Source organism: Pleurodeles waltl, chromosome 9 (assembly GCF_031143425.1).
Source record: "Pleurodeles waltl isolate 20211129_DDA chromosome 9, aPleWal1.hap1.20221129, whole genome shotgun sequence".
Taxonomy (NCBI): Eukaryota; Metazoa; Chordata; class Amphibia; order Caudata; family Salamandridae; genus Pleurodeles; species Pleurodeles waltl.
In genome coordinates, this window is record NC_090448.1 from 391,206,628 (window position 1) to 391,231,203 (window position 24,576).

General features: G+C 43.2%; 1 protein-coding gene across 1 annotated transcript in view; it reads right to left on the reverse strand.

Moving 5' to 3' along the window:
* Positions 1-1,761: 1,761 nt before the first annotated feature.
* Positions 1,762-24,576, reverse strand: part of LOC138259374 (uncharacterized) — a 36,669-nt gene continuing 13,854 nt past the window's right edge. Inside the window, exons 2-4 of the mRNA XM_069207067.1 lie at positions 21,709-22,024; positions 16,831-17,091; positions 1,762-4,816 (exon numbers count right to left, since the gene is read on the reverse strand). Coding sequence (XP_069063168.1) covers positions 3,438-4,816; positions 16,831-17,091; positions 21,709-22,024 — 1,956 coding nt within the window. The 3' untranslated portion in view covers positions 1,762-3,437. The remainder of the gene's footprint in view (positions 4,817-16,830; positions 17,092-21,708; positions 22,025-24,576) is intronic.

Sequence of the window (24,576 nt, forward strand, 5' to 3'; positions counted from 1 at the left end):
TTGGTAGATGGTCATCCAATTGTTATAAACCTTACATCCGGCCTGAGTTGCAATGATAAGTGGTAGTCATGCCTGTTTTTTTATCTTTGGGTACTGATCACTCATGCTGTTTTCTTTCATTTTAGTATTATGCTGTCTCATGTGGTTTGGGTGCTCGGACACTCCTTTGTCCGTCGGGCAGCCTACAGGTTGCAACCGCTCCGTAAGCCTAAGCCAGCAGCAATTCTTGACGTGGCCTTTCGTTGGTGTGGGATTGGTGGTCTACGAGTCGCTCAGATGCAGCAACTGGTGAGGATGGCGAAAGGGTGCGAGGGACTCCAGTTCCCGGACCTCCTCATCATACATACAGGTGGAAATCACTTGGTTCTATTGGGTCGCAAAGCTCTCAGAGAGGCGATTTTAACAGAAATCACCCAGCTACCAAAAGAATTCCCGAACACTGCCATTGCGTGGTCGCATATGGTATCCTGTCGCAACTGGGGTTTGAACACTAAATCTAGGACCAATGTTTCTGTACGTCGACTCAATGCGGAAATGTCAAGGTTATGTCCTGGCCCGGGCTGCTTGTGGAACATCCCACACAGACTGCCAAAAGGGGCAGACATGTTTCATCAAGATGGGGTGCATTTATCTGTTGTGGGCACTGACCGTTTCATCGCAGATATTTTGGCCTTCTCTCGCAGCTTGTTTGGTGGTGGGGAGGGCGAAGGACCTCTAGGCCCCTGGTCAACCTTGTGGCAGGAGAGGAGATACTAAAGTCACCCTAAGCAACAGAGGGGTATCCAAGGCAGGGTCCCCTGGGTAACAACAGAGGTAGGATCCTGCAGTCCTGAACCAACTTGCAGATGTACACACCAGCTTGGGGGTTAGGGAGCCCAGATCTCTGGGGTGGGCATGGGGCTCCCGCTACACCCCCAGGGCAGATTGGCAAATTGGTGTTTGGGGAGGGGGCGGATCCCGGAGCACGAGGACAAGTGACGGTGAATTGTGGGGAACCGCCCCTCCCCCAGGGATACAGCTGAGGTATGGTTCACCTGTGTGGTCCAACGGAAGTTCGGGACGCGGAGGAATCCTCTCATATTGGGGTGTCAGAATGATTTATGACTTAATTGATTAAATGTTTATTGAAAATATTATGAAGTTATTGATGTAATGTTTAATTTTAATCATTGTGTAAATACATTTCTTCCAATGAAACAAACATGCTATGTCGTTCTGCGTGTGGCGGGTGTTGGGGCAAGGGCCGTCTGGTGGGCTCCGGGTTCTATAGGTGCTTTGTGTGAGAGATCATCTACATGAGGGTTCTGGGCAAGAAGTGTGTACAAGGGACCTAATAAATAATGGACGATGGATGGAACTGTGTAAGAGTAATCTATTCTAGGGGTCATTCAAAGCATATGTGCAAAGGATCCTTGATAGGAGGGACCATGTCCGGATTATGGGGTGGGATCCATACCAGTTTACAGTGACTACAAAAGGAATGTATGCGAAGGGTAATGGGGAATGACCAAGCAAGGGATAAGTGCTAGCCTCTGATGAGTGTACAAGGGAAGGATACACGCCAATCTGCAGCCAGTATGCAAGGGGTCAGATGTGAATGAACATGCATTGCATGCACCAAAGGTCACGGTATGCTAAGCCTCAGTTCTCGCCCGGGAGTACCTGAGAACTACAAAATGGTTGAAAGGCATAATAAAACATCTCCACTCACCTCCTCCCTCATTCCCAGAAACCCTTGCAGAAAGACAACATCTCTCACTATTTAAATATACTCTTCTTTTATTAAATATATGGCTTTACAGCCCATTTCGTACCCTAAACAAGGCAACAAGAAAAAAACATTGATATGTATAAAAATTATATAGTCCTTGTCTGTGATGTGAAGTGTTTTTCTGAGAGGCAGCATGACACGTTTACAAGTGTCCAATTAGGAGTAAACTGAAGCCGTATCCCAGGAAGAATACCAGTTGGTGGCGAGGTATTCCTGTGCCCAAAAGTACTGCCTGTGGGAAGATCAGGCCCCATTTTACTGATACATTTTTGAGGATGTGTTAAATACCCTTAGGCACTGGCACAGTCGGGCCCCCACCATTCTACTTCCTCCATCACAGGGGAAGCATGGTACTCCACTCGACCAAAAAAGCTTGACCATACACACCTTTCTGATCACCCACCAAATGACCCACACTGGCACTCCCACTCTATTTACCATTTACTAAGAGCAGGAGAATAATAAGGTGGAAAAGTCCCTGAAAGCTAGGATATGCAGAAAAGGATTTAGAAATCTCGAGTCTGTGAGGTTATTACCCATTCCGTGGACTAAAACACACAACAGCACTACGGAGGAGTAATTACCGTGAACAAAAAAAATATCACTAAGCCTGCCACTCTGACCCTCATATTGTGCAACTCATAATCCACCCCTAAATGCAACGATGAGGGCTTGAGTGATCATTATTGGCACAGAGATTGTAATGCTTAATCCCACCTCCCCCAAACTTGTTAAAAAAATTGCACTGAACCCAGGAGGCCATACCTCAGCCAGCCCTCTGTCAAGATGAGGTAACATTTCAGAAGAGAAGACTGGTAAGGTTTAGTCCTGTGCATGTGGTGCAGGGTCACCTTGAAGGTCCCCACGATATCCTGAGGTATACGCCTGGAGAAGAGTCCCTAGGCTGTAGTTCTGTTGAGGAAAATACCTGTTTTAGGGGTACAAGGATCATTGGAAGGTGCACCCTGAAGGGTTAAAGCTTTCTGGTGTGTGTCTGCCTGTGGGAGTTTGGGGTACCTAATGCTGGGTCCCATCTCACGGAGGAAGACATGCTCCAGTCACCTGAAAGGTGCATATTAACAGGGACCCACTTCCAGCCCTTATCTAAGGGTGGGGTCTCTCCTTGCAATGTCAAATAAGTCTCCATGAAGTCAGATCCTGTCTTGAGATATACATACTGTAGGGAGGAGAGGATACACAGAAGGGTACATGTCACTGTAGAAGTCTCTGCCAAGCAGACATCATTTTGAAAGAAGGCTTTGGAGAGAAGAAACTTGTCTTTGGGTAAGGAGAAATTATATTTTGTCATCTGGAAGATTTCCTCTAAATGAGACAACTCATCTTGGGGTATAAGCCCCTTTTTGGCAAAGTCACTTTGATCAATCTTTCTGGAGTAGTAGTCATGTCTTTGGGTACGTCTACCCTAGTGATTTCACCTTTAAAGATTCCTCTAGACAGGATGATGCACTTTGGGGTATATCTAATGTTGATCCCAAGCAAGTTTTTTTCTAGCGAAAAGACAGTGGAATGGAAAACCTGCCGCACGAATGGTGTGAAGTTCCCCACTGGAGTGAAGTACCTATCTACAGGTACAGGATCCAATTTAACAGTCCCATTCAAGATGCCCCAGGTGGGTGTATGAGAGTACATATTTCTTCAAATTAGGTCATCTAGCGGAACCCCTTGGATGAAAGGGTTTCATGGACCTGCTCATCATCTTCTTCAGCTCCTTAAAGGATCTTGCACGGTGAAGCTTGCTTCTGGCACTGCATGGGCCGGTGCCATCAATCGGATTAGAGGCATGGCAGGGAGTACCATTACACACGTGCTGCTGGATGCTCCAGTCACTGTTTAGGCTACAGTCGCTGCAGGCGTCTACGTCACTGAGGCCAGTAATGCTGCACAAGTGGTATCTGACCTTCATGGAGGGCTGTGGCACAACCTGGCCAGTCCCGTTGTGGCAATCAGAGGAGACAGCCCAGACAGCAGGACCCTGGCAGAACTCGTTTCTCAGCCTACTGGGGCTGTCACAGTCCTGGCTGGCAGAAATCTCTAGCACTGATGTCCATTGGTGCCTGGCACTAGCATATACTTTCCAGTTGTCGGCAGTTAGGCTAAGTCGTGAACCACACCTGCACAAGGCCTCATGTTTTGGGAAAGAGATGGCAGCAGCACTTACATTCATCTCGGAGGCGCAGCGGGCACTATTGCGCTTCTTGCGCAAACTCAGTCTCCGAAAGACTTCTTTGGGGCTTAGCCAGCTTCGTTCAGAGCTAGGCACTGCTGCCTTCACCAGCTCTCGTGAGGCATGCCTACCTTTGTATAGATCGTCTGTGCTGGGCACTGACCGCTGCGGCACCAGCACAAGGCGACAAGTTGGAGGAATTAAAGGAGTTAAGTGGTCTGGATCCAAAGTTGAAGCATGCTCAGCGTTTCTCTGCTGGCCATCATTGTATGGCCCTCCTTGGGGCAAATCTACAGTGCTTGAGCCAGTGTCCACAGAGATGACAGAGTCGCGACTCCGCTGTGAGTCCCGTACTCCGGCTGATGCATCTGCAGACCTCATGTGGGTGCATGTTGAGATGCGTCTGCGGATCCGTGAGCCTGAGCGCCTCAGCTGAACGACGACAGGTGGAGAACTATAGACTGATGACATGGATAAGCTCTTCTGGTGGCTTGCTAGTGAGCCCGGCTCAGAGCGGCTTAACGCTAGTCCACAGGCCACAGAGCGACATCGATGCTGCAGCACTAGCTTGGAGATATAGCGGTCTATCCGACAGCGCAGCAGCTCCTCAGAGCAGGGGCGTTGTGAGGAGGACAGAAGCTCTTGCGACTCAGGGGAACAGGCTACAGTTGCACTCAAGTCCTCATGTGAGGGGCTGGTGGTGAAAAGTGGGCTCTGCAGGGCGACAGCATGTAGTGGGCTCGGGTAGTGGTAAACTTCATTGGTGTTGCGGGAGATCAAGTCACACTTGTAAGGAAGTGATGAGAGACCTGGAGCAAGGAGGGCACCTAATGCCTGCAGCGGGGAGAAGTCCAGGTCACCTAGAACGAAAGAGAAGAACATTAGTGAAGCTAGACCCTCTTCTACAGTTAATTATCAGTTTGCTCATCTCAAGCGGCTGTGCCCATATCACCCCACTCCCCTCAACATTACTTTTACTGGGTGCACGGAGCACAGACTGAGCCAGTGCGTCTTATTACAGTGAATGTGTTGACCCCAGTGCAACCACAAACCTGTGTCTGCTTTCGGGCAGTGCATTAGTGAGAGACAGAATGGAAATTTGTAGCTGCCGGTCCGCCTTTCACTATGAAGATGGCAACCCAGCCTGAATTCGAAAGGGGGCAGAGATTCCCCTGCAGGCAGGTGCGGTGAATTACCCCACCTGGAGTGGGATGTCTGACTGGTCAATTGAACCCTCTGTCCCTTCCAAAATGCACCTTTGTTGGGGGAAAGGGGACGCACTGACAGTCAGTGCACTCTATGACAGCTCCTTTGAGTCTCCATCTATTATATGGCAACGTCACAGAGGCCATGTGTTTCCTCATTTGTTTGGGGTCACGCCTCCATGCAAATGAGGGAAAACCTCTTGAGATTAAACAAGCTGTACAAATATGCAGGCGCTATCTGCATTATTAGGCTGCACAAGCATCTGAAGCTCCTTATGTAATACCAACGTGTCAGGGGCTATAACAAGTAGGTGCATATCCCCAGTTCAACCACTGGGAACTTTTGATAATATGGACCTATCGCACTGCTTGGAAACCATTCTATGTTATATAGAGGATGCAATCCCACAAACCCACCCGTCCAACACAGGTGTATAGCTCGATTGACTTACACAACCAGAGTGCATTGAAATACTCCAAGCAGTTTACATTACCGACCAATAAGTAACTACAAAACTGTTAACTCTGGTGTCAAACCAGTACAATAGATCACTGGGTCAAGTACCCGACGAGCACCCAGCATTTTGAAGTTTGAATCCCAATTGTGCTTTTTAAAATGTTGAGGACGATAAAATGAATGCATTGGGCTGGGTAATAATTGGTGCAACTAGATTTTTGCTCTAACCACAACATTATCATCTGGCTATCTCACACCGTAATAGTGATACAGATGAGATTCTGGTGCTACAAATATGTCCTCATCGGTAAACAAATCTTAATACACTCACTTCATGCAATTAAAGATGGTGCCTCACCTCCCACCTTTATTCAGTAACTAGTCTAAAGTGTATTTCCAGTTTTGAATTAGTCTACGTTCAAAAACACTAGCTCCTTCCCCCAGCTCGTCAGGGTTGCTTACAGTGGTTAAAATAGGTACATCTTTCAATTATTTAATGTAACAGAATTCAGCAAAACTTGTTGACGTTTGCAAAATGTCAGGCGTGCCATTACAGCAAGTGTACACTTACTTTATTAACTTTTGAGCCATACGAGCTAGAATTGTTTGTCTGCATATTATGCTGCAGAGGGTGGCTTACGTGGCAAGGATGGCATATTCATATTTATGCTGAAACAAATGTACCTGCAAGATCATGTTTTTTTCCCAGTAGGCAATACCAACATTCAAAGGTGAAGAGACAATTCAGCTTGTGGCATTTCTCATAAACAGTAATTATTATTTAAAGCACTTTGCTAATATGCTTAAAACAACTGCAACTGCTGTGTGGGAAAAATTCACCACTAACGCATCACAACCCTACAGTCATGGGAGACTCACTACATCAAAGGACCTTTTTTTTGTAGTTTCTGCCCAAGCGCCAGGGTCTGGATACAGGTCAGAGCCCCCAGTGTGTTTAGAAGTAAGGGACCAAGACACTGACAACAAAAGGGAACTGGAGGAGCAAGTGTGGCCCTCTTATGGCTAAGTAGTTTATGATGATAGAGGGAACCCCAGGGGCTTATCAGCATATGTCCCATGGAAGCCGACCTCATCTTATATTAGGGTTCTCTGAACCATACATCATACGAGGAATCGTTTTGCAACTTCTAGTGAGGCATGGCACGTTGTGCACTCTCCTACCATCTAGTGATGAGTTCAGGATATTACACTTTATTTCCCTTCATATTTTGTTTTCAGTTTCGGGGGTACATTAAATAACTCATGAGCAAGCCCTACTAAACCCACAATGCACCAGGACGCAAACCTTTGTGTCTCTATCCCCCTTCAAAAATGTTTATGTGAAAGTGTGATAAGTATAGGTATGTAGAACAGTTAAGCTTCAGTTCAACTACCACCTTCAACAGTAAACCCTGCAAACTGATTGTTACTGGAAAGTAAAGACGTTTTCGTTTGCAACAATTGGTGATGTAGAGAGCATGCTAGGCACATACTGCAAAGCAACTACCCGTCCTCCGAAGCAGTGGTCTGGAGAACATAAAAGTAAGTTAAATCTTTAGAAAAGTTAGGACAAGTTGGGCCTCATTGCAATCTGTATAACCACACCAACGTTTTGTGATTGTGTAGACTGTACTGCAAGTAGCTGCCTGGCAGAGGTCTGCTGCTGGAATGATTCCTGTTCCCCTTTACGACTGGAAAGAGGTTTTGATGTTCTCTAGCATATTCACTTAGCTTTGCATAACAGATCACGAAAGCACATAATAGATCTTAAGAATTCTCACCTTCGAAATGTGGTTATCCAAACATGGTGGCAAAACAGTATCAAAAGCTCTTTCATTTTACAAAATGGGTGTGTACTAGGTATACCGTACATAAGAGCCATACCATATTTGCTTAATGATCTCGCGGCAAGGCTTTGCAGATTGATGAAAAAAGTGGGTAGCTGAATTGACTGAAAAGTATGAAACAAGGACACTACCTTCAGTAAAAAGTTTGGCAATTTGTGTAATAGCACTTTGCTCTTGTGTAACTGCAAATAGGATTTCTCAACTGATAATGCTTAAGCCATAAAGCTCTGCGCAGTGAGGTTATGGCCACAAAAAAGTCAACATTCAATATGAGCTGTTGTAAAAAAAAAAAAAAAAAAAAAAAAAAAGTACAAATAGAATAGTTCAACTGATATTTCAATTAACCTTGTAAGAATGCTAATTCATCCTAAGAAGGTATAGGGATGATGCAACTGTCTTTTTTAATCTTTCTACACAAACAAGTCTTTATGACTGGTACTCTTATAGTTGACTGACATGGTGCCCTCGACTCACAAAGGTGATTGTGCCCAGAAATATACGTTTGCAGCCGAAAATACCTTATTTATGCCTTCCACAAATTAGCAAAATAATCCTAAACAGGTTTAACTACTGTGGATTTCTTTGCATTCATGGCATAGGAAAACCTATGCAGGGGGTGGTAAATGGGTATCACAAGGCGGGATATGCCTTGTAGGTTTGTGAAAGCCTACAAACATACCTTTCTGGGCATTCAAAACTCAGATCCAACCTCTTCCTGTTCTGATAATTGCTAGAAACGTACTCCAGCAAGGCCTGGACTCATTTCCTTTATAGAAGAGGAATACATCACACCCAGATTTACTGGACTGTAAGAGGAAGGTCTTTTTCCAAAGGGAAGAAAGTCTTCCTTGCAGATGGAAAAAAGAACGTGCATTTGCCCAGTGGGAAGAATGAGGCAGTGGAAGTTGTCGAGTGGGATTCCCAGTAGCAGGCTTGAAAACCTAAGCCTGGCACAGCTTTACAGGCATCCTTCTGGGATTGACTGTAAATTGAAAAGAAACTGAAAAGTACGTTGAGGCAGATATGTTAGAATTAAGAAGGTCATGCCGAGATTAAAACATAACAATCATTGTCATAGGGCCTAAGACAAACCACTTACAGTAATGAAAACCACATACAGTAAGTGGTGCAAAGGTGCAGGCAAACGTCCCTGATCAACTTATCCACAGATATCCTCCCTAGAACAGACGTTTCGAGCACCTGGAGGCGACACGTTGGCACTTTCTGATCTCACGTGTGATAAACCGATTTATTTGCAGAGTCACCCATTTTTTAAATTACTGTGATAAAATGTGAGAGTTGATTCCTTAATTTTGTGTCTGCTGGGGATTTCAGCTTAAAATAGCCACAAACTCCTTGTGCACTACTATCACATGTTCTGCCAACAGATGTATTTGTCAACATTGTGCCCAACTGCAAATTGCAGGTGCATCGTTTGACACCTGAAGGAATGATTGCCCAACCTTCACATGACTCTCCCTAGTACATGGCTGTCATGGCTACTGGCATAAAAACGAATTTGTTGTACATCTTTTTCAATGTAAAGCCCTAAACTACTGCACATGACATCTTGTCTCTAATTCACATTCCGGGCATACAAGATTCCGTGAGTGAGGCATTTGTCTTGGTGATCACCTGTTCCTTTGGGGCTAGAAAAAAAAAAAAAAATCAGTCTAGTAGGAAATGTATCTTGTTCCTCCACTGAAGCTTGTAGTGTATGTAGCTGGGCTCCACTACCACTATAACCTCCCAATCTCCAGATGCCTGTGAGAATTGACTTGCCATACATTACAGTGAGTTCAATAAAGTGCAGGCACGAATCTGGAACCAAAGCAATGCATGAAGCAATCATAATAGTAATGTCATCACCTTCTGCACTGTAAGATGATCCAAAATGGTAAAGGGAAAACAGTATGTGAAACACTAGTGTGCTTTCTCCATGTTTGGGTATACTTAGCCTCCAAAGAATTATTTGTGAACCCTAAAAAGCTCTGGATTTCTTGTGGCCATAATGGAATTTCTTTACATGGATTGTGAACTCAAGCCAAGCAGTTTTAAGTGAGTCGTGACTTGACATTTCTGCCATGCTGTCACTTTACCAACTAGTTGTTCAAATATTTGCAGACAAGGACTTTGAGAGAACTTTCTGTGATTTGCTTTAGGGGAGCTAGAAGATTGTAGAGCTCCTGTTGGGTGTAGCAATAGGATATTGGCTTGTAGAATTGCCATTTTGAAGTGTACCGTCTTTACATAAATGTTGAGGAGTCCAAGGTTGATCTTAATGTTCCATATTTTTGGGACACTGAAATAAACCAAATACACCCCATCCCTTTTCCTTCAGGTAGCACCTTTTCCAGTGCTCCTTCTGCCAGAGTTTATTACACAAAAATTAGATGAACAGCTTTGATTGTCTTGTCCTTCTTTTGCAGGTGTCATACAGATATTGCACAGAAGCTAATCAGTGCTTCATTTGTTAGGGGGGAAAAAAAGTGCACAGAAGCCCCACTTTAATTTAGAAGCCTGCCACCGCCGTCCCTCTCTTACACAACCCTACACTTTTGTCGGTTTATCTCACTCTTTTCTGTTCTTTTAAATCTCTGCTTTCTCCCTTCCTCATTGTTTTCTTTTGTTTGACTTCATCCTTTCTTCTCTGTCTCTCTCTTGATTTGGGTCAAAGTTGAGGAAACATAAGTCCTGTCCTCAAAAATGAGTATTGGTGCCCACCAACTGAAATCACCAGCTCAGTTTAGGGACTGAACTAGAAGCAGTACCTTTCCTGATTGCAGAACGCACCCGTTGGTCTGAGGTAATTGTACTCCTTTGATATGCAAACAACCTTAGTACGGATTGCCTCAATAACACAATACCTGTGGAGAGAAGACCGATGCATGCTTTGGAAACAGAAGCTTCTCTACCTTAAGCACCTCTTGCTCTTGTGTGGCCTCAAAAATTGGCCCGGCTGTATTGCTGAATCAGTTGAACTGTATTTGCTACTAAGCTTACTGGTCTTAGTTTACACACTGCCAGATATCAGTGTGTCATTATAAGACTTGATTCCCTGTTGTGGTATAGACTTCTTAATCCTCACATTGTCCCTCCGATGCTCTATTAGTTCCCACTTTGAAACCTCTCCAATAATTTCTCTCACTTCTCCTTGTATCCCGTTTTTGTGACTCTGGTCCTTCTAAAAACATTTATAGATGTTTGACACTGCCCCCTTGGGTCCCTCTATCGTCTTTACCAATTGTTCAAACCCCATTAGCTCCCAAGTAGCTGCCGATTAGTTTGGAGAATAGGTTGGCTAGTGCTACAACTCAAGATCTAAACTTTTCAGTTTCTCTTATACCGTATTTCATCTTGTAATTCTTAAAACTTCTTATCATAGGTCTCCTAGCATCCTGCAATCTCTCTCCTCCCAGGTGCTGTAAACATTTCCAGTGTATACCTGAGTGAAGTCCCCCATTTACAGATGTGTGTGGTATCTCTTAATATCATCTATTCAAGGGGGCACATTGATTTTAAAAAGCACACCTACAGCCTTAGTAAGGTGTATCCCATCCTATTCCTTTTCTCAGTACTTGCCAGCAGATCCTGCCAAATATCTTTTTGGCCCCCAAAGGGAATAGGGCTAGCAGGTTCCGCCTTTTATATGTTGTGTTATGTTGTCAAACATTTGCTGCTCTGTGATAAACCCAGACTCAAATTCATGTATGATGTCCAGAAGGCCTAAAAGAGCATGGTCGCCAGTAGTTTCTTGTACAGTTTATGGGCCAATATTCAGGTGCTTTTGGTCTGTGTGACGATCAAAGGGGCACGTATCTTACTTGTTTTAGAAGGATAGTCACTTCTGTATTGCACATGGCACTAGGCATCATTCCTTGGTCTGTCGATTCTCTGACAAACCACATCAAGGTCGATATTATATGGCTAACAGAGGCTTTTTAAAATCCCACTGTACAACCAGTCAGCTCCTCCACCCTGTATTATTTTATGGTCTTCCTGACCTTTTCTTCTTCAATGGGTACTATCAAACTCTATCTCTGCTCACTAGTTATCTTGGAAAGTTCAAGATTTAATACAAATTTCTCCTGGTACCTGTGTTTTGTGTTCTTGGCTCTGGTGTTCTTTTACAAAGCAGTTCCAGCTCTCCTCCATTAGTTCCCACTGTTGTGCCAGGTTTACCATGTAGATTAAGGAGATCCTTTCTGGCCTTTTTTGGTATCACACAGACACTAAGGGCCCGAGGTACAAAGCAATTTTTTCGGTCGCAACAGGCGAATTTCGCCATCTGCGACTGCAAAATGGCCATGTACAATGTACCATCCCTATTTTGTGAGTCAGTATCCTGTTAGGACTCACAAAATAGGGATTGCGACTCACAATTAGGAAGGGGCTTTCCAAGGGCGTTACCTTCCTAATAGCGACTCGCAGGCCCATCTATGATTGTTTTGTGATCATGAATGTGGTCGCAAAACAATCACAGTAAACACCAATTTGAAATTGGTGTTAATCCATTCTCAAATGGGAAGACAGGAAGGGGGTCCCCATGGGACCCCTTCCCCTTTGTGAATGGTAGCAATAATGTTTTTTCAGAGCAGGTAGTGGTCCCACGGCCACAGACTTCTCTGAAAAACATGAAAAGAAAGCCTTTCATATTTATTTTTTAAATGCATCTCGCTTTCCCTTATGGAAAACGGGCTGCATTTAAAAAGAAATTTAAACGGGTTATTGAAAAAGCAGTCACAGACATGGTGGTCTGCTGACCTCAGCAGGCCACTATACCTGTGAGTGCGGCCATTTTCAAATGGTTTGGAAATTGCGACCCACCTCACGAATATTAATGAGACAGGTCCTTGGCAACCCATTTGGGAGCCATTAACAGTGTCTCAGACACTGCTGTATATTACAGATTGTGACTCACAATTTGCGACTTGCATACAAAATGCGAAATACGAGTTGCAATCTGTAATGGTCGTACAACAAGCCCTAAATTCAGGAGATACATGTTTTTTCAAATGCTAACATTTTCCTCTAACATCACCTGCTATTCTGGTAACTGTGAAACAAAGTGCTCTGATCTGTAGGTTTCCTGTGTGATGTATAATCCGTGATTGTTCTCTCTGTGATGTAAGAATGTGTTCCTGTTCTCACTGCCCATCATCCTTCAGAGGAAGCAAGATAGTAGTCACAAAAATGTCTTGTTTTGACACTTTGGGGCAGCACTTTCTATGCTTATTTACAGAGTCAGTCTTCTGAATTGAATGGCTTAATTCAGGGTTGGTTGGTTGCTTGGTTTCTCAAGGGCCATCATCCCTTTGACTGTGCCATCTGGGTGAGGACCTCTTTTCGAGGCTGACCCCTTATCATGGCATGGAGACTGCTTTTGAAGCTGAACCTTTCAAGGCTGGTCCTTAGTATTATTCAAGCCAATTCATAATGCGCACTTTTTATTTATTTATTATTTTTAAGCAATTTTGCTGGTCTAGGTGCAGTATCTGTCCTGACCGTTTTAGTATTCTGCAGATTTATAGTTTCCAGGATCGTAGCCTTTCATGGAAAGTATATTGTCACCACTTGTTGTCTACTTGTATGATGACTGAAATTACTTCTGTCCCTCTTTCTATCTTTACAATATCAAATTACTTTCATTGCGGTCCCTTGGTATACATACATTTCAAATTCTATGAAATTCCAACCAATAGGATTATTTTTAGAGAGTTTGCCATGATCATTCCTAAACTAGCCATTCTTATCTAACCTGTCATCTGTATGTGTAAATTGTCGATGTTGAAAGTTTTCTCAATATGCACCTCTCTCCCTATGTTGACCCGGAACGATTTTGTTGCTGCATTGCTCGTCTTTGGCGTGGAGTACTGCCTAAAGGAATAGCGTCAACGTGGAGCCTTTAGAAACCGCTTTTGGATAGTGAAAAAAATAAATCTAAAGGTGGAAACTGTGTACCAAATAGACCTTGAGCCAATCATGTTATCGGGAGCACTTGAGGGGATGGGTTCCAATATGATTTATTGGCAAGGTATGGAAGCCTAGAGATGGAAATTATGTGACAGCAAGTCATAAGATACCGTGATTTAAATGGAAATGTTTTCATAATTTTTTATTATTGTGAATTTGATTATGAATTACAAGTACAGTAAATGTGATTATATAAATTGATAAAAAATTATAATGGTAATTATGATTATATTTGGTACACCAAGTAAAATGTATATATTTAATTAATTTCATTTTCCAGAGCTGGTGGCGAATGACCGTGGACCATCATGAAGAAGACTAAAACAAGCACATCCTGTCCCTCTGATCCCAACTGTATAATTAATTTATGGTCAAATGTCCAACACGGAGTTCCGCTGCAGGAATACTCATCATTGAAACTTTGTTATATGCAGCTCAAGAAAGGAATCACGTTCCACTGTTAGGCATTGCGAGAAATGTGAAAAGCAACACAGTTTCCCAAGTATTTTTCCACAGGAAGTGCAGGAGCCTGTTTTCTATGAAGAGACATTTACAGACTATTCAGCGAAAAGCTGAAGCAAGTATCAGTCATGGTGCTGCAACGAGTGAGTGCACAAGTAAACGCTCAAACAGAAGAACATCATTTAAATCAAATGTGTATGCTGAAGATTGTATATTTTGTGGAAACATAAAATGCTACAAGGGAACATCAATGTGCGAGAAATTATTCAAGGCCACGTAGCTTAGAGTTGACAAAAGGCTTCGAGAGTGTGCAACCATTAATTATGATTCAAAGATCTTAACAGTTTGTAGTAGGGGCACAGTGGCTGAAGAAGACCATTATGATGCATCTTGGTATAGGAACCGTACAAGGGTTAAAGCAAAGGAAGAAGATCATGCATCTAGCATTCAAACCGATGATCACTACAAAAATTTGAGTGATGCAGCATAAGATGAACCATTTCAATACATTAGCATTGTGATTATTCCTAACAAAGAGGTAATAAGCGTTACGAATCTCAGTGAAAGGATTGAAACTCTCATGAAATGCAGAGGAATGCAGATAATGGAGGAATCAACCAAAAAGCATATTAGAAGAAAATTGGACTCAGAGTTCAGTGACAGCCTCCACATATTTCCAGACAACCAAGGAACCATCCCTCACACCTACACAAGTCATCAATTGAAAAAGACAAAGATACTGTTACGAGACCGGTTAGTCTGGTTCAAAGCTGGATAAACCCATTTGTTGGGCCACATGAACTCATTAGTCTCTCCACGGCAAAAAAGGTATCTTCAGACATACTATCCAACATAATGAAGACACATTAAATAGGTGAACAGTGCTATATAGATTTCAAACTTGAGCGACTTGAGAATAATCCACCCATTCAGAAGTTTCATGACCCAATGAAAATAAACAAACTAAAAACCTTCACTAACATGTCCAAAAAGAAGGCAGTGAACAGCAACTACAGGAAAGCAAAAAGAGCACTAAAATACACATGCAAGTTCTTGACATTGGGAAAATAGCTTTAACACCTGGTGAAAATGTTTGTCGAGCTATGGTAGGTCTCCATACGTTTACCAGATATGACACAGTAAGTGCATTTGCGAGAAAAGGAAAAGTAAGTGCATTCAAAATCCTATCTGCCAACAGACATACACGGCAAACATTTTTGAAGCTAGGAGATAAACGGGATCTCTCTGAAGAACTAATGGACAAAATGGAGCAATTCTCTTGCTTGCTGTATGCACCAAAATCTTCAGTTCATCATGTGAATGGCTTGAGATATCACCTATTCTGTGCAAAGAAGGGTGAGATAGACAGTCATCAACTTCCACCTTGCAGGGACTGTTTGAAGAAACATGCAGAACGTGCAAATTATCAGGCTGCTATAAAGCAAGAGATGTTTGATCCAGAGACACTTAGTCCAATAGGGATAGGGTGGAAGTTGAGAAAAAAAAAAAAAAGAAAGAAAAACTTGAGAGCAGAGCAACTGGTAGTGGACTGGATGGAGGGGCAGCCGGCACCCCAGGCTGTATTAGATCTACTAGCTTGCAACTGCAATAGAAACTGCAAACTGCCAACACGTATCTGCTGTCTAAATGACCTCAAGTGCACTGACGTGCAGACTTCTGGCCTGTGAAAATCAAACAGATGCAGTGAATGAGGACACCTATACAGAAGATGACGACGAATGTGAATGATAAAATTGTGTTTATATTCACTCATTGCATACATTGCCAATGTAAGATGTGACAGCTAATATTTGAAATTGTAAGTGAAAATTATACATATAATCTATATCAATATAAGAAGAACACAATGAAGTTTTATTGTTAAACTTTTGAGGACTATATTGTTTTTATTACAATTATTAATCCTAATTATTTTTTAATTATATTGAATTGAACCAATCTGGTGAAATTAGATTGGCTTTTCCACATATTATGATGAATTGTATGCTATTTATCAAAAATAGCAAAATCATTGTTTCAGCTATTGTTGTGTGAAAAGAGTGATGACTTGCTATCACATATTTTCCATCTCTAGGCATGCATACCTTGCAAAATAAATGTTAGAACCCATCCCCTGAGTGATACCAATGGCCTAAATTTGAGGTCGTGGCTCATGACCTAAGAGTATTGTGGCTTTTGGGAACACAATATTGAGTAAATCAATGCATGCCAAGACCAAACACTTTGAAGAAAAACTAAGGGTAATACTCTGAACACAACACTGTATGACATGTGTCCTACAACAACAAATGCTGAAAATACATTATCCAGAAGGTTTTCATGTCCTACAATTCAACATATCAGATATGCCACCGCTTCCTTGGTCTTCAGAAAGCACACTTTGAAAATAGTAGTCATCCTAAGAAGACCATAAGAAGACCTACTCAGAAAAGGATAGAACAGCGGAAGCAGTGGGGATATGAAAGGACAAGTAAAGATGGAGGGGTAAGAGCATGCAGGTAGGGGTATGTACGAGCATGTAGATAAGAGGCATGTATGCAAGATATACAATAGAAGCAACACAGTTATTAGGGCACGGGAAGCAGGAAGAGTAATAGAATGTAGGGGAAATGTTTGGTTAAGACAAGAGTAAGCTGCATGGGTGCAAGAAGGCAGGGAAAGTTGCCTGGGTATAAGAGTAGGGGCATGTTTGGAGCAGACGCAGCAAGGGTAACAGGAAGATAGGAAAGGCGCACAGTGACATCAGGAGTGGGAATGTAAAGTCAAAAAAGAGAGGTGAGTGCTGTGAAAAGGGCAGGTGAAGAGGCCTAGGGATGATGCTAGATGACAGGTGAAAGGGCACAGGATGCAATAGTCGGACAGTGGAAGGTAAGCGGCAGTGATGCGCAAGTGGATTCAGATATACATACCAGTGGATACGGGCCTCCGTGAGTCTCTCTGTTGATCTCTTGTGGGATGATTGGACATCATCAGTCGTTGCATCCGCAAGTCCATGAGACGGACAGCAGCCTCATCAGTTGAGTGTGGACGAGCAGACTTGCCCTCAGAGAAGGCTGGCAGGTGGCAAAGAGAGTCCACGCTCCAACATGACCCCTGAGGACCCTCACTGTACATGGATGTGCAAGAGGTGGACAGGGAGCAGGAGTCCATCTCGCTGGTCTCATAAAAGCCTGCCAGATAAAAGGAAAACAGTGAGAAATCTGAAGTCCCTCTCCCACGCATGTAAGACTCCCCTTTGCAATGTTTATCATTTGGCATAAAATGTTTTTATGTTTCAACCAGTGGCCAGCAGTGCCCACGAGTCTGGACAAACAAGAAAAGGATTAGGACTAGCAACAGTTATGATTTGCAGTGCAGATTTCGTTCTGAAGAAGAAACAGATTTTCTGAATTCTCTACAAATTCAGCATATTTTCAAAATGGTCAGAAATTACCTACATACTTTACAGACAAAAGAGAGGAATGAGGGATAAACACTGCAATAAGGTATAAGGCCTCTGTTGCATGTAAGCTAGCAAGACTGATGTACTCATTTACTGTAGTGGCAACCCAGATCAGATGTGTGCTGGTCTAAGAAGAGGCATCTGCTTAGTAATTCTTAGGAAGGGAGTCACCCACTTTAACTCATCCAGTCATGTGCCAGAAGCTTTTTCCTATCCCCTTCTTGAATTTGGGCAGTGGTGAGGAATTCTTAGGTGCAACGACCCAGGCATCATGATACACTGAAGCTTACAAAAGAAGTCTGTCTGGCCATGGGGGACAGACACCCCATACCGATGCATAAAGAAGGACTCAGAAGAGTTGTGTACAAATGAGACAGTGCTAGGCCTAAAGTGTACAATTACGGAAACAATACAAACAGGTTGGCGACGACTTGTACACCAAATGCGGATTAAAGCATAGGTTCATACCAGGGGCTCAACTGACACTTAAATAACTGTAAATAAGTATGGATGGCCAAGCGCACTCATCAGACCGACATATCATTCACTGCCAATGTGCTTTCAAGTTGAGGTGTACGTGCTTTTGCAGAGAACTATGCACAAATAAGGTGGTCCCTTCTCCTGCACTTCACAAGCTTATAGAGACCTTTGTGTCTATAAAGTTCCTTTTCCTGGTATTTGCCCCCTTACATAAGCATAACTTACATTAATGGGTATATAGTGTAAAATTCCTAAATAATTTCACATGCATTTACTTATGTATTGTGCATATGACTTTGTATAAAACCACTACAGATTTGTTTGAAATGAGACGCTGGATAACTGTATTCCTTCTTTCCTATTTCTACAGGCTCAATAATTTGTGATAGAGCAAATATAGTCTAACCAATCAGCACAGCCACACTTTGGTCCTAAGGGTCCCCCAATAATAACTATGGGATTGCCAAAACAAATTGACATTCAGTACATGATGCAAAACTGTAATACTATTGAAGACACACTTCCCTGTTGTTCAAAATTGCCTCTGTTTCTACTTTACACGTGGCTTTGGGCATCTACTTTGTAGAATAAGGAAAGCACTTTTTTTTATTATGTTCCTACATGCTCAGTAGCACAAAACAGAAGGTTGATATTTTATTTAAAATACATGTATGTGTATGACATTTAAGACGAAGTTTTCAAATCGAAAGCTAAATGACCATTCTTAATAGATTACCATTTACTGAGATACTCAGACATAGGAGTAATAACAGCATGTAAAGTAACATGGATACTTGATAACAATGCTGCCCCTGAAAGACTCTCACTATGACCTTTCAATAAGATGCAGATTGTCTTCTGGGGGAATACTAGGCTGTCCATTATTCTTATTTATAACTAAGCATCTAACAGTCCTTTGATGCATGCTGGAGTTTTGATACTTTGATGGAAGCTACCTTTAAAACGAAATATATAGTGGCTAACCTAGTTGCTTGCTACTATAAAGAATTCCTACTGAGAAAACCAATTCATTTGGGGATAAGGGGCTTGATGAATGAAATGGTTTTTCCAATTCAGTGGGTATGAGAAAATATGTTAACATATACAGGCCTTAATAAATCAGGTTGGTAAGAAGTCCTAAAAATCACATTCATTACCCCATCCGTAATAACTTGCGTGTTGTTCTGAAGCATTTATGTAGGCGAGGCAAGTGGTGAGATTAATTCATGAGAAGAGACAAGATGTAATTTCACTTGAAAAGACTTGTTCAGCAGGTAAGGCTATCTCTTTGTCGTGCTTTCAGGTAATCTGCGTGCTTACACCTGCCCACTATGACGTCACAGTAATGGACCAGAACCGTCTCAACTTAATGTCCACATTTCTCACTTTGTCCACTGCCTCCTATTGGTTGCCTTCTTATGTCTTGCTCTCGAAGGACGTCTGGAGTTCTCCCACCCCAATTCCTCTGCCTTTTGTGACTGCCTTGCAGTGTTGACTTATGTCACAGTTTGGGACTGTACTGTTTCCCAATGACCTGGTCTTGTGGCTAGGTTTGAGAGTGATCAACATCCTGATTCCTCTTCTTACCTGACTGTTAGGTAGTGGACACCTTTCGATTTACTGGTTGTGTAGATTGACTTCATGTGCTCCCTTTGCTTTATCCTGAGAGTTTGAGAATGGCTAACTGTGCTGGACTTCTTTTGTCCTTACACATTTGCCAGAATTCACATTTCTGACTCCTGTTTTTTCTAGACTGCCTGGCTAGCTTCCAGCGTGCCCGTCTCAGTTTGGCCATACCAAATGCTTGCTGCGGTAGGCTTTCATTCAATCATTCCGTTTCCACGATATGTGCTTCCTAAGCATTTCTATGTTTTTTGGGTTTTTTTAAGAACATAGCTCTCTCCGGTGCATTAGCCACCCCATGTTTGCCTTCTTCTGGAAGCAATCCTGTTTTTCTTCGGACTAAAGACGGCACTTCCTTCTCCCTATGAGATTTTCCTTTGCTAAAGTATGGTGTTATGCATCACTTATGTTATCTGTTACTGCCTGCTATATAATCCTTTGCTTCTGTTAAGGTCAGTCAGTCCTCTCCTTGGTCACTGTGCAAGGTCCAGGTGTTCACTTGCTCTGTTTTATGGTCTGTTTTCTAATATCTTTCAGTACTTTTGAATGCCTTACTAACCTTCAGCTCCAACTGACTCGTGTAACTACAAGTATTTTGTTTTTCTTTCTTACAGACATGACGTTACAGATAATGGCATGATCATATCTATGCAAGAGTCGATTCTAGTAGGTCCAGACTAGGATCTGTGTTCCACGGTTATCATAATTGGTTTACTTGCCACATTGACAATTAACTCTAGGTCACAAATCTTACTAAGCGCTTTCCTTTAGCACTACTTTCTGTGACTACCAGAAAGATTTGCTTTTGCTTACAATTTACATTGTCTGTTTTCTCATACTTTGATCTGGAGTGACTTCCTTGTGACTAATACTTACACTGGCTGCTAATGGTATAGGGACCATACCTTTATAGAGTGTCATTGACACAAGACAAAAGAAGCCTCGAACCCAAGCTGCTATTGTTGTGTAGCCGTTTTAGCCATAGCTCCATGCACGTTATTTTAACACACTAGGCCAAGCCGCTGTGCACTCTAACCTAGATATATTTAATTTGGCTTTATTTTATTATTGTTACAATAGCCACTTTTACGGTCTTGTTTTATTTTCTGTTTATCTAACTGTTTTTGCCTAGGCCAGCACTCTGTTCTCAAACAAGACATTCTTGCTCACTCTGTGCTTCTTCCATGGATACAGCACGGTACAGTGTGGTATAAGTTTAGTCTCTGACATTCATAGAAAACACACATCCTTCCGTAGGGACATTTTCTCAGAATATCAGCTGTGTTATTATAAAAACACTTCCCTGTCCCTTACACGTTAGAGGGAGATTCCCACCAGCGAACCACGACTGTATGCCGATTGCCAAATGCTTCGCTACAGATGCTAACGCAGACTACAGGCCTTTGCTCCGGTATGGGGGATGATGTCTTCCCAGGGGAACCTGAAGGGCAGAATTAGAGCTTAACACGCTGTGCTCTAGCATACCCTAGGTAGGAATTAGTCTATTGACTGTAGTGACAATATGATAGCGTTATTTTTATGCTTCACTCTCCCCGTCACAAATTTAATACTGTCATGCTGTCTCATCCTGGTTATTGCAGCTCATGCTTTGCTATCTAAGATGCAGTTGTTTTATTAAAATCATTATTGAAGCATATTCTGCCTATGTTTGTCATTTTATAAATGAGACTAAGGTAACTGAGAGAAACGGATGAGACCTGCGTGACCATGGCTTCCCTGAGAAACCAATTATGTCATGCGCTCGGCTGCCCAGTCATCCCTGCCCTCCAGTAGGGATGAGGTACTGCTAGTTGGTCGGAGCAAAACCCGGATTGGAGCGACAGGTGTCACCTGCAGTGGGCCAGACTCAGTCTCCCAAGCCGCAGACGATTCTGCTGCTCAAAATCCAGTAGTCTCATTAGAATAATGAGCGCCTATGTGACACCATCAGAGCAGTGAAGAAGCTCTCAAGAGCCAGAGATGGGGCTTCTACTCCCCCCCTCTGACCACCCATCACTGCACAAGCGCTCAGAACCTACAATCTCTGGCTCCTCAAAGCAACATTGGAGATTGTACCTCACTGGTGAATCAGTTACTACAGGAGCTCTCATCCCACTTCTGCCACCAGTTACTGAAGAAACATCTAGCCCCTGGCTCCCACTATACAAGAAAATGGATTTCAATCCCCCTTCCCTCAAAGCAGTAGTGTAATAGAACCTTGCTCTGTGAACTGCCCGTGTACCTGAGCTTGGTCTTGAATCTGTGTCCATCACTTCCCGTGGGTCTTCAAGTGTTGTCCCCGGCTCTGCTGTCACCGTTAGCCGCTTGCCAAGCATGAGGTGATCAGTGAACACACTTGAACTTCCGAGACGCAGCCTTGATCCTAAACTGCTCTCAGCTATCCTCCCAGTGCTGAAACCAAAGGCGGCATTCATGGTGTCATCTGCGGGCTGCTTGGTGACACAATCAGTATCCAAGGTTTCCACCGAGCAGTGGTGCTTCTCTTTGCCTTCCAAGGTGTCTTCAGAGAGACTGCACTTCAGTTTTGAGACCTCTTGCTGAAAGAAAAAACAAGAAGACAGACGTGAACTGTGGAATTACAAACCTTATGGAGTCACTGTTAGTATGCCACATTTAGTGCCCCCTATTGGTTGCAAGCATGAAACCCAGTTGATATATTATTTTTATCTGTATAGTGCCAACCACCATTGTAGTGGATTGCAGTGCACGTTCTATCTGGTGCCCCTTTCTTGTGAATCTAGAAGGCAAGCAATTGTAGGTTTGATACGTGATTTTTTTGAGCTTGTGCAATCTCAAGATTCATAACGATTTGTGTGAATTAATGTGAAAGAACTTGAAATAAGCTGATCTCTGATGTTTTATGTGTATATATGGGTGTGCCAAAATACTTTTTCTGCTTGATGGTGGGTGTAGAGAGGGTGATCCACTATTCTTTTTTAAGCCAGTGTCTAGTGCTTCTTGTGCAAGCATCACAAGTCACACCGGTGTCTTCTAATGCGATGTGCTCTTGAGAGGTTCAACAGCGTGGTTCATTTGGCAGTGCTTTCACAACTATGACTTTGGAGCCACATTGTTCTACAGATTTTTAGGTTTTTTGGCTGGAGGTGATGTTTTACCATCTGTAGGTGAGGCTGGAATGATTGAGTTTGGTGTTACTGTCTATTGTAGAGTGCTGCTGCAAGTTGGATGAAAATTCAAGAATAGGTTGTCCGGGTTGCTGGGCTGTCTATTCTGTTTTGAATGCAGATTATATTACTTTTAAATTTGGACAGCAGAAACTATCAGATTAAAATTCTTTTATCTCCAAATCCAAAGTCATTTATTTACATTATAGTGGCGTTGGAGAAATGCTTCATAAGGGCCTAATTTGAGTGGCCGGTGGGCAAAAAGCACACGAGAATGCAATACAATCTTCAGTCACACATATACAAACCTTACAGCATTCATACGATTAGGCTCAATGAATTAAATAATTAAAAAAATTAAACAAAAGAATAAACAATTAATGAATATCAGGGCATTGGTTTACATTATCAACATTTCTTTGGAATCTAACTTTTTGAGTGGCACTGAAGTACTTTCCTAATGTAGGCATCCTTTTTGTGCAGTCTGTATACTGGAGAAAGGCAATGAAAATGGCAGAGACAGAAACAGGGTGTGTGAGAGTGCGTGAGTGTCGATGGACAAAAGTTGAGCCAGTTAGAAGATTAAAATGAAAGACAGCTTGTTACAGAATTACTAAACATTGTTTCTTCCCTCTACTCAGACAGCAGTCAGATGCCTCACACCAACTGATAAATTTACCTCCGAGGCGAGATCCAGAGTTGGATACCAAGGAAATTAAAGTGGGAAAATGATGCACTGCCCTTCGTTTCTCAAGGTGCTTTGGCTTCTGCTCCACCCCCTCCAAATGGGATGAATCCTGGTGGCCTGCCATTCTCGGAGCCGCTCTGACTCCCACCGACCACGCACGCAACCTGGGATTCATCTTGGATTCCTCATTATCCATGACCCAGCAAGTCAACGCGATCTCCTCCTCCTGCTTCAACACCCTCTGCATGCTCCGAACGATCTACAGATGGATCCCCACCGAAACCAGAAGAACTGTCACCCAAGCCCTCATAAGCAGCAAACTGGACTACGACAATGCCCTCTATGCATGAACCATGGCCAAACTCCAGAAGAGACTGCAACGCATCCAGAACACCTCTGCACGCCTCATCCTGGACATCCCCCGCACTGCCACATCACAGGCCATCTGAGAGACTTGCACTGGCTCCCAGTCAACAAGAGATTCACTTTAAAACTACTCACCCACGCTCACAAACACTGCACAACACCGGACCAGAATACCTCAACAAACTGCTCGCCATCTCTGCTCCCCTGAACTCGCCCTTGCAATCGTCCCACGCGCCCGCAGAACTACAACTGGCGGCAGATCATTCTTGCACCTCACCGCCAAGACGTGAAACACTCTTCGCACCCACCTGCGTCAGACCAAAGACCTCCTTACCTTCATGAAACTTCTCAAGACCTAGCTGTTTGAGCAGTAGCAGCACCCACCTTCCCCCCAACCTCAGCGCCTTGAAACCCTCACAGGTGAGTAGTGCGCTTTACAAACTCCTGATTTATTGATTGAGAGGGCAAAGGTGTCAGGGTTCCAAGGATGAGCTAGCTCTGTCTTAGTATTAACCACGCTTAAGGTGTCTAGGTGGAGGCTACAGGAGTGCAAGGCCTAACACTATGTTGCCTACAGTGCTGCTGTACTGGAGCCATATTGCTCTTGGACCGACCAAAAGACAGACTTTCCAGGGCCTTGAGCTGCTAGGAGAGAATTATGTTATGCTAGCTGAGAGAGTAAGTGTAGGGCAGATATACGTGGAACAGTGCACTGTGTCCGTGGGATAGGAAGGACTCTGCACAGACCCCTGCCCTTTTGGTGCTAGGACTTCAGGGCTTGGGCTGCTGCTGATGCTACCATAGTACTCCCTGTTAAAATAGGACATCCACAGAGATCTCTACTGGTCTATGACATACAGTGCACCTCCTTCTGCTACTGGACTCTAAGAGTGTCCTCTGCTGGTCAGGG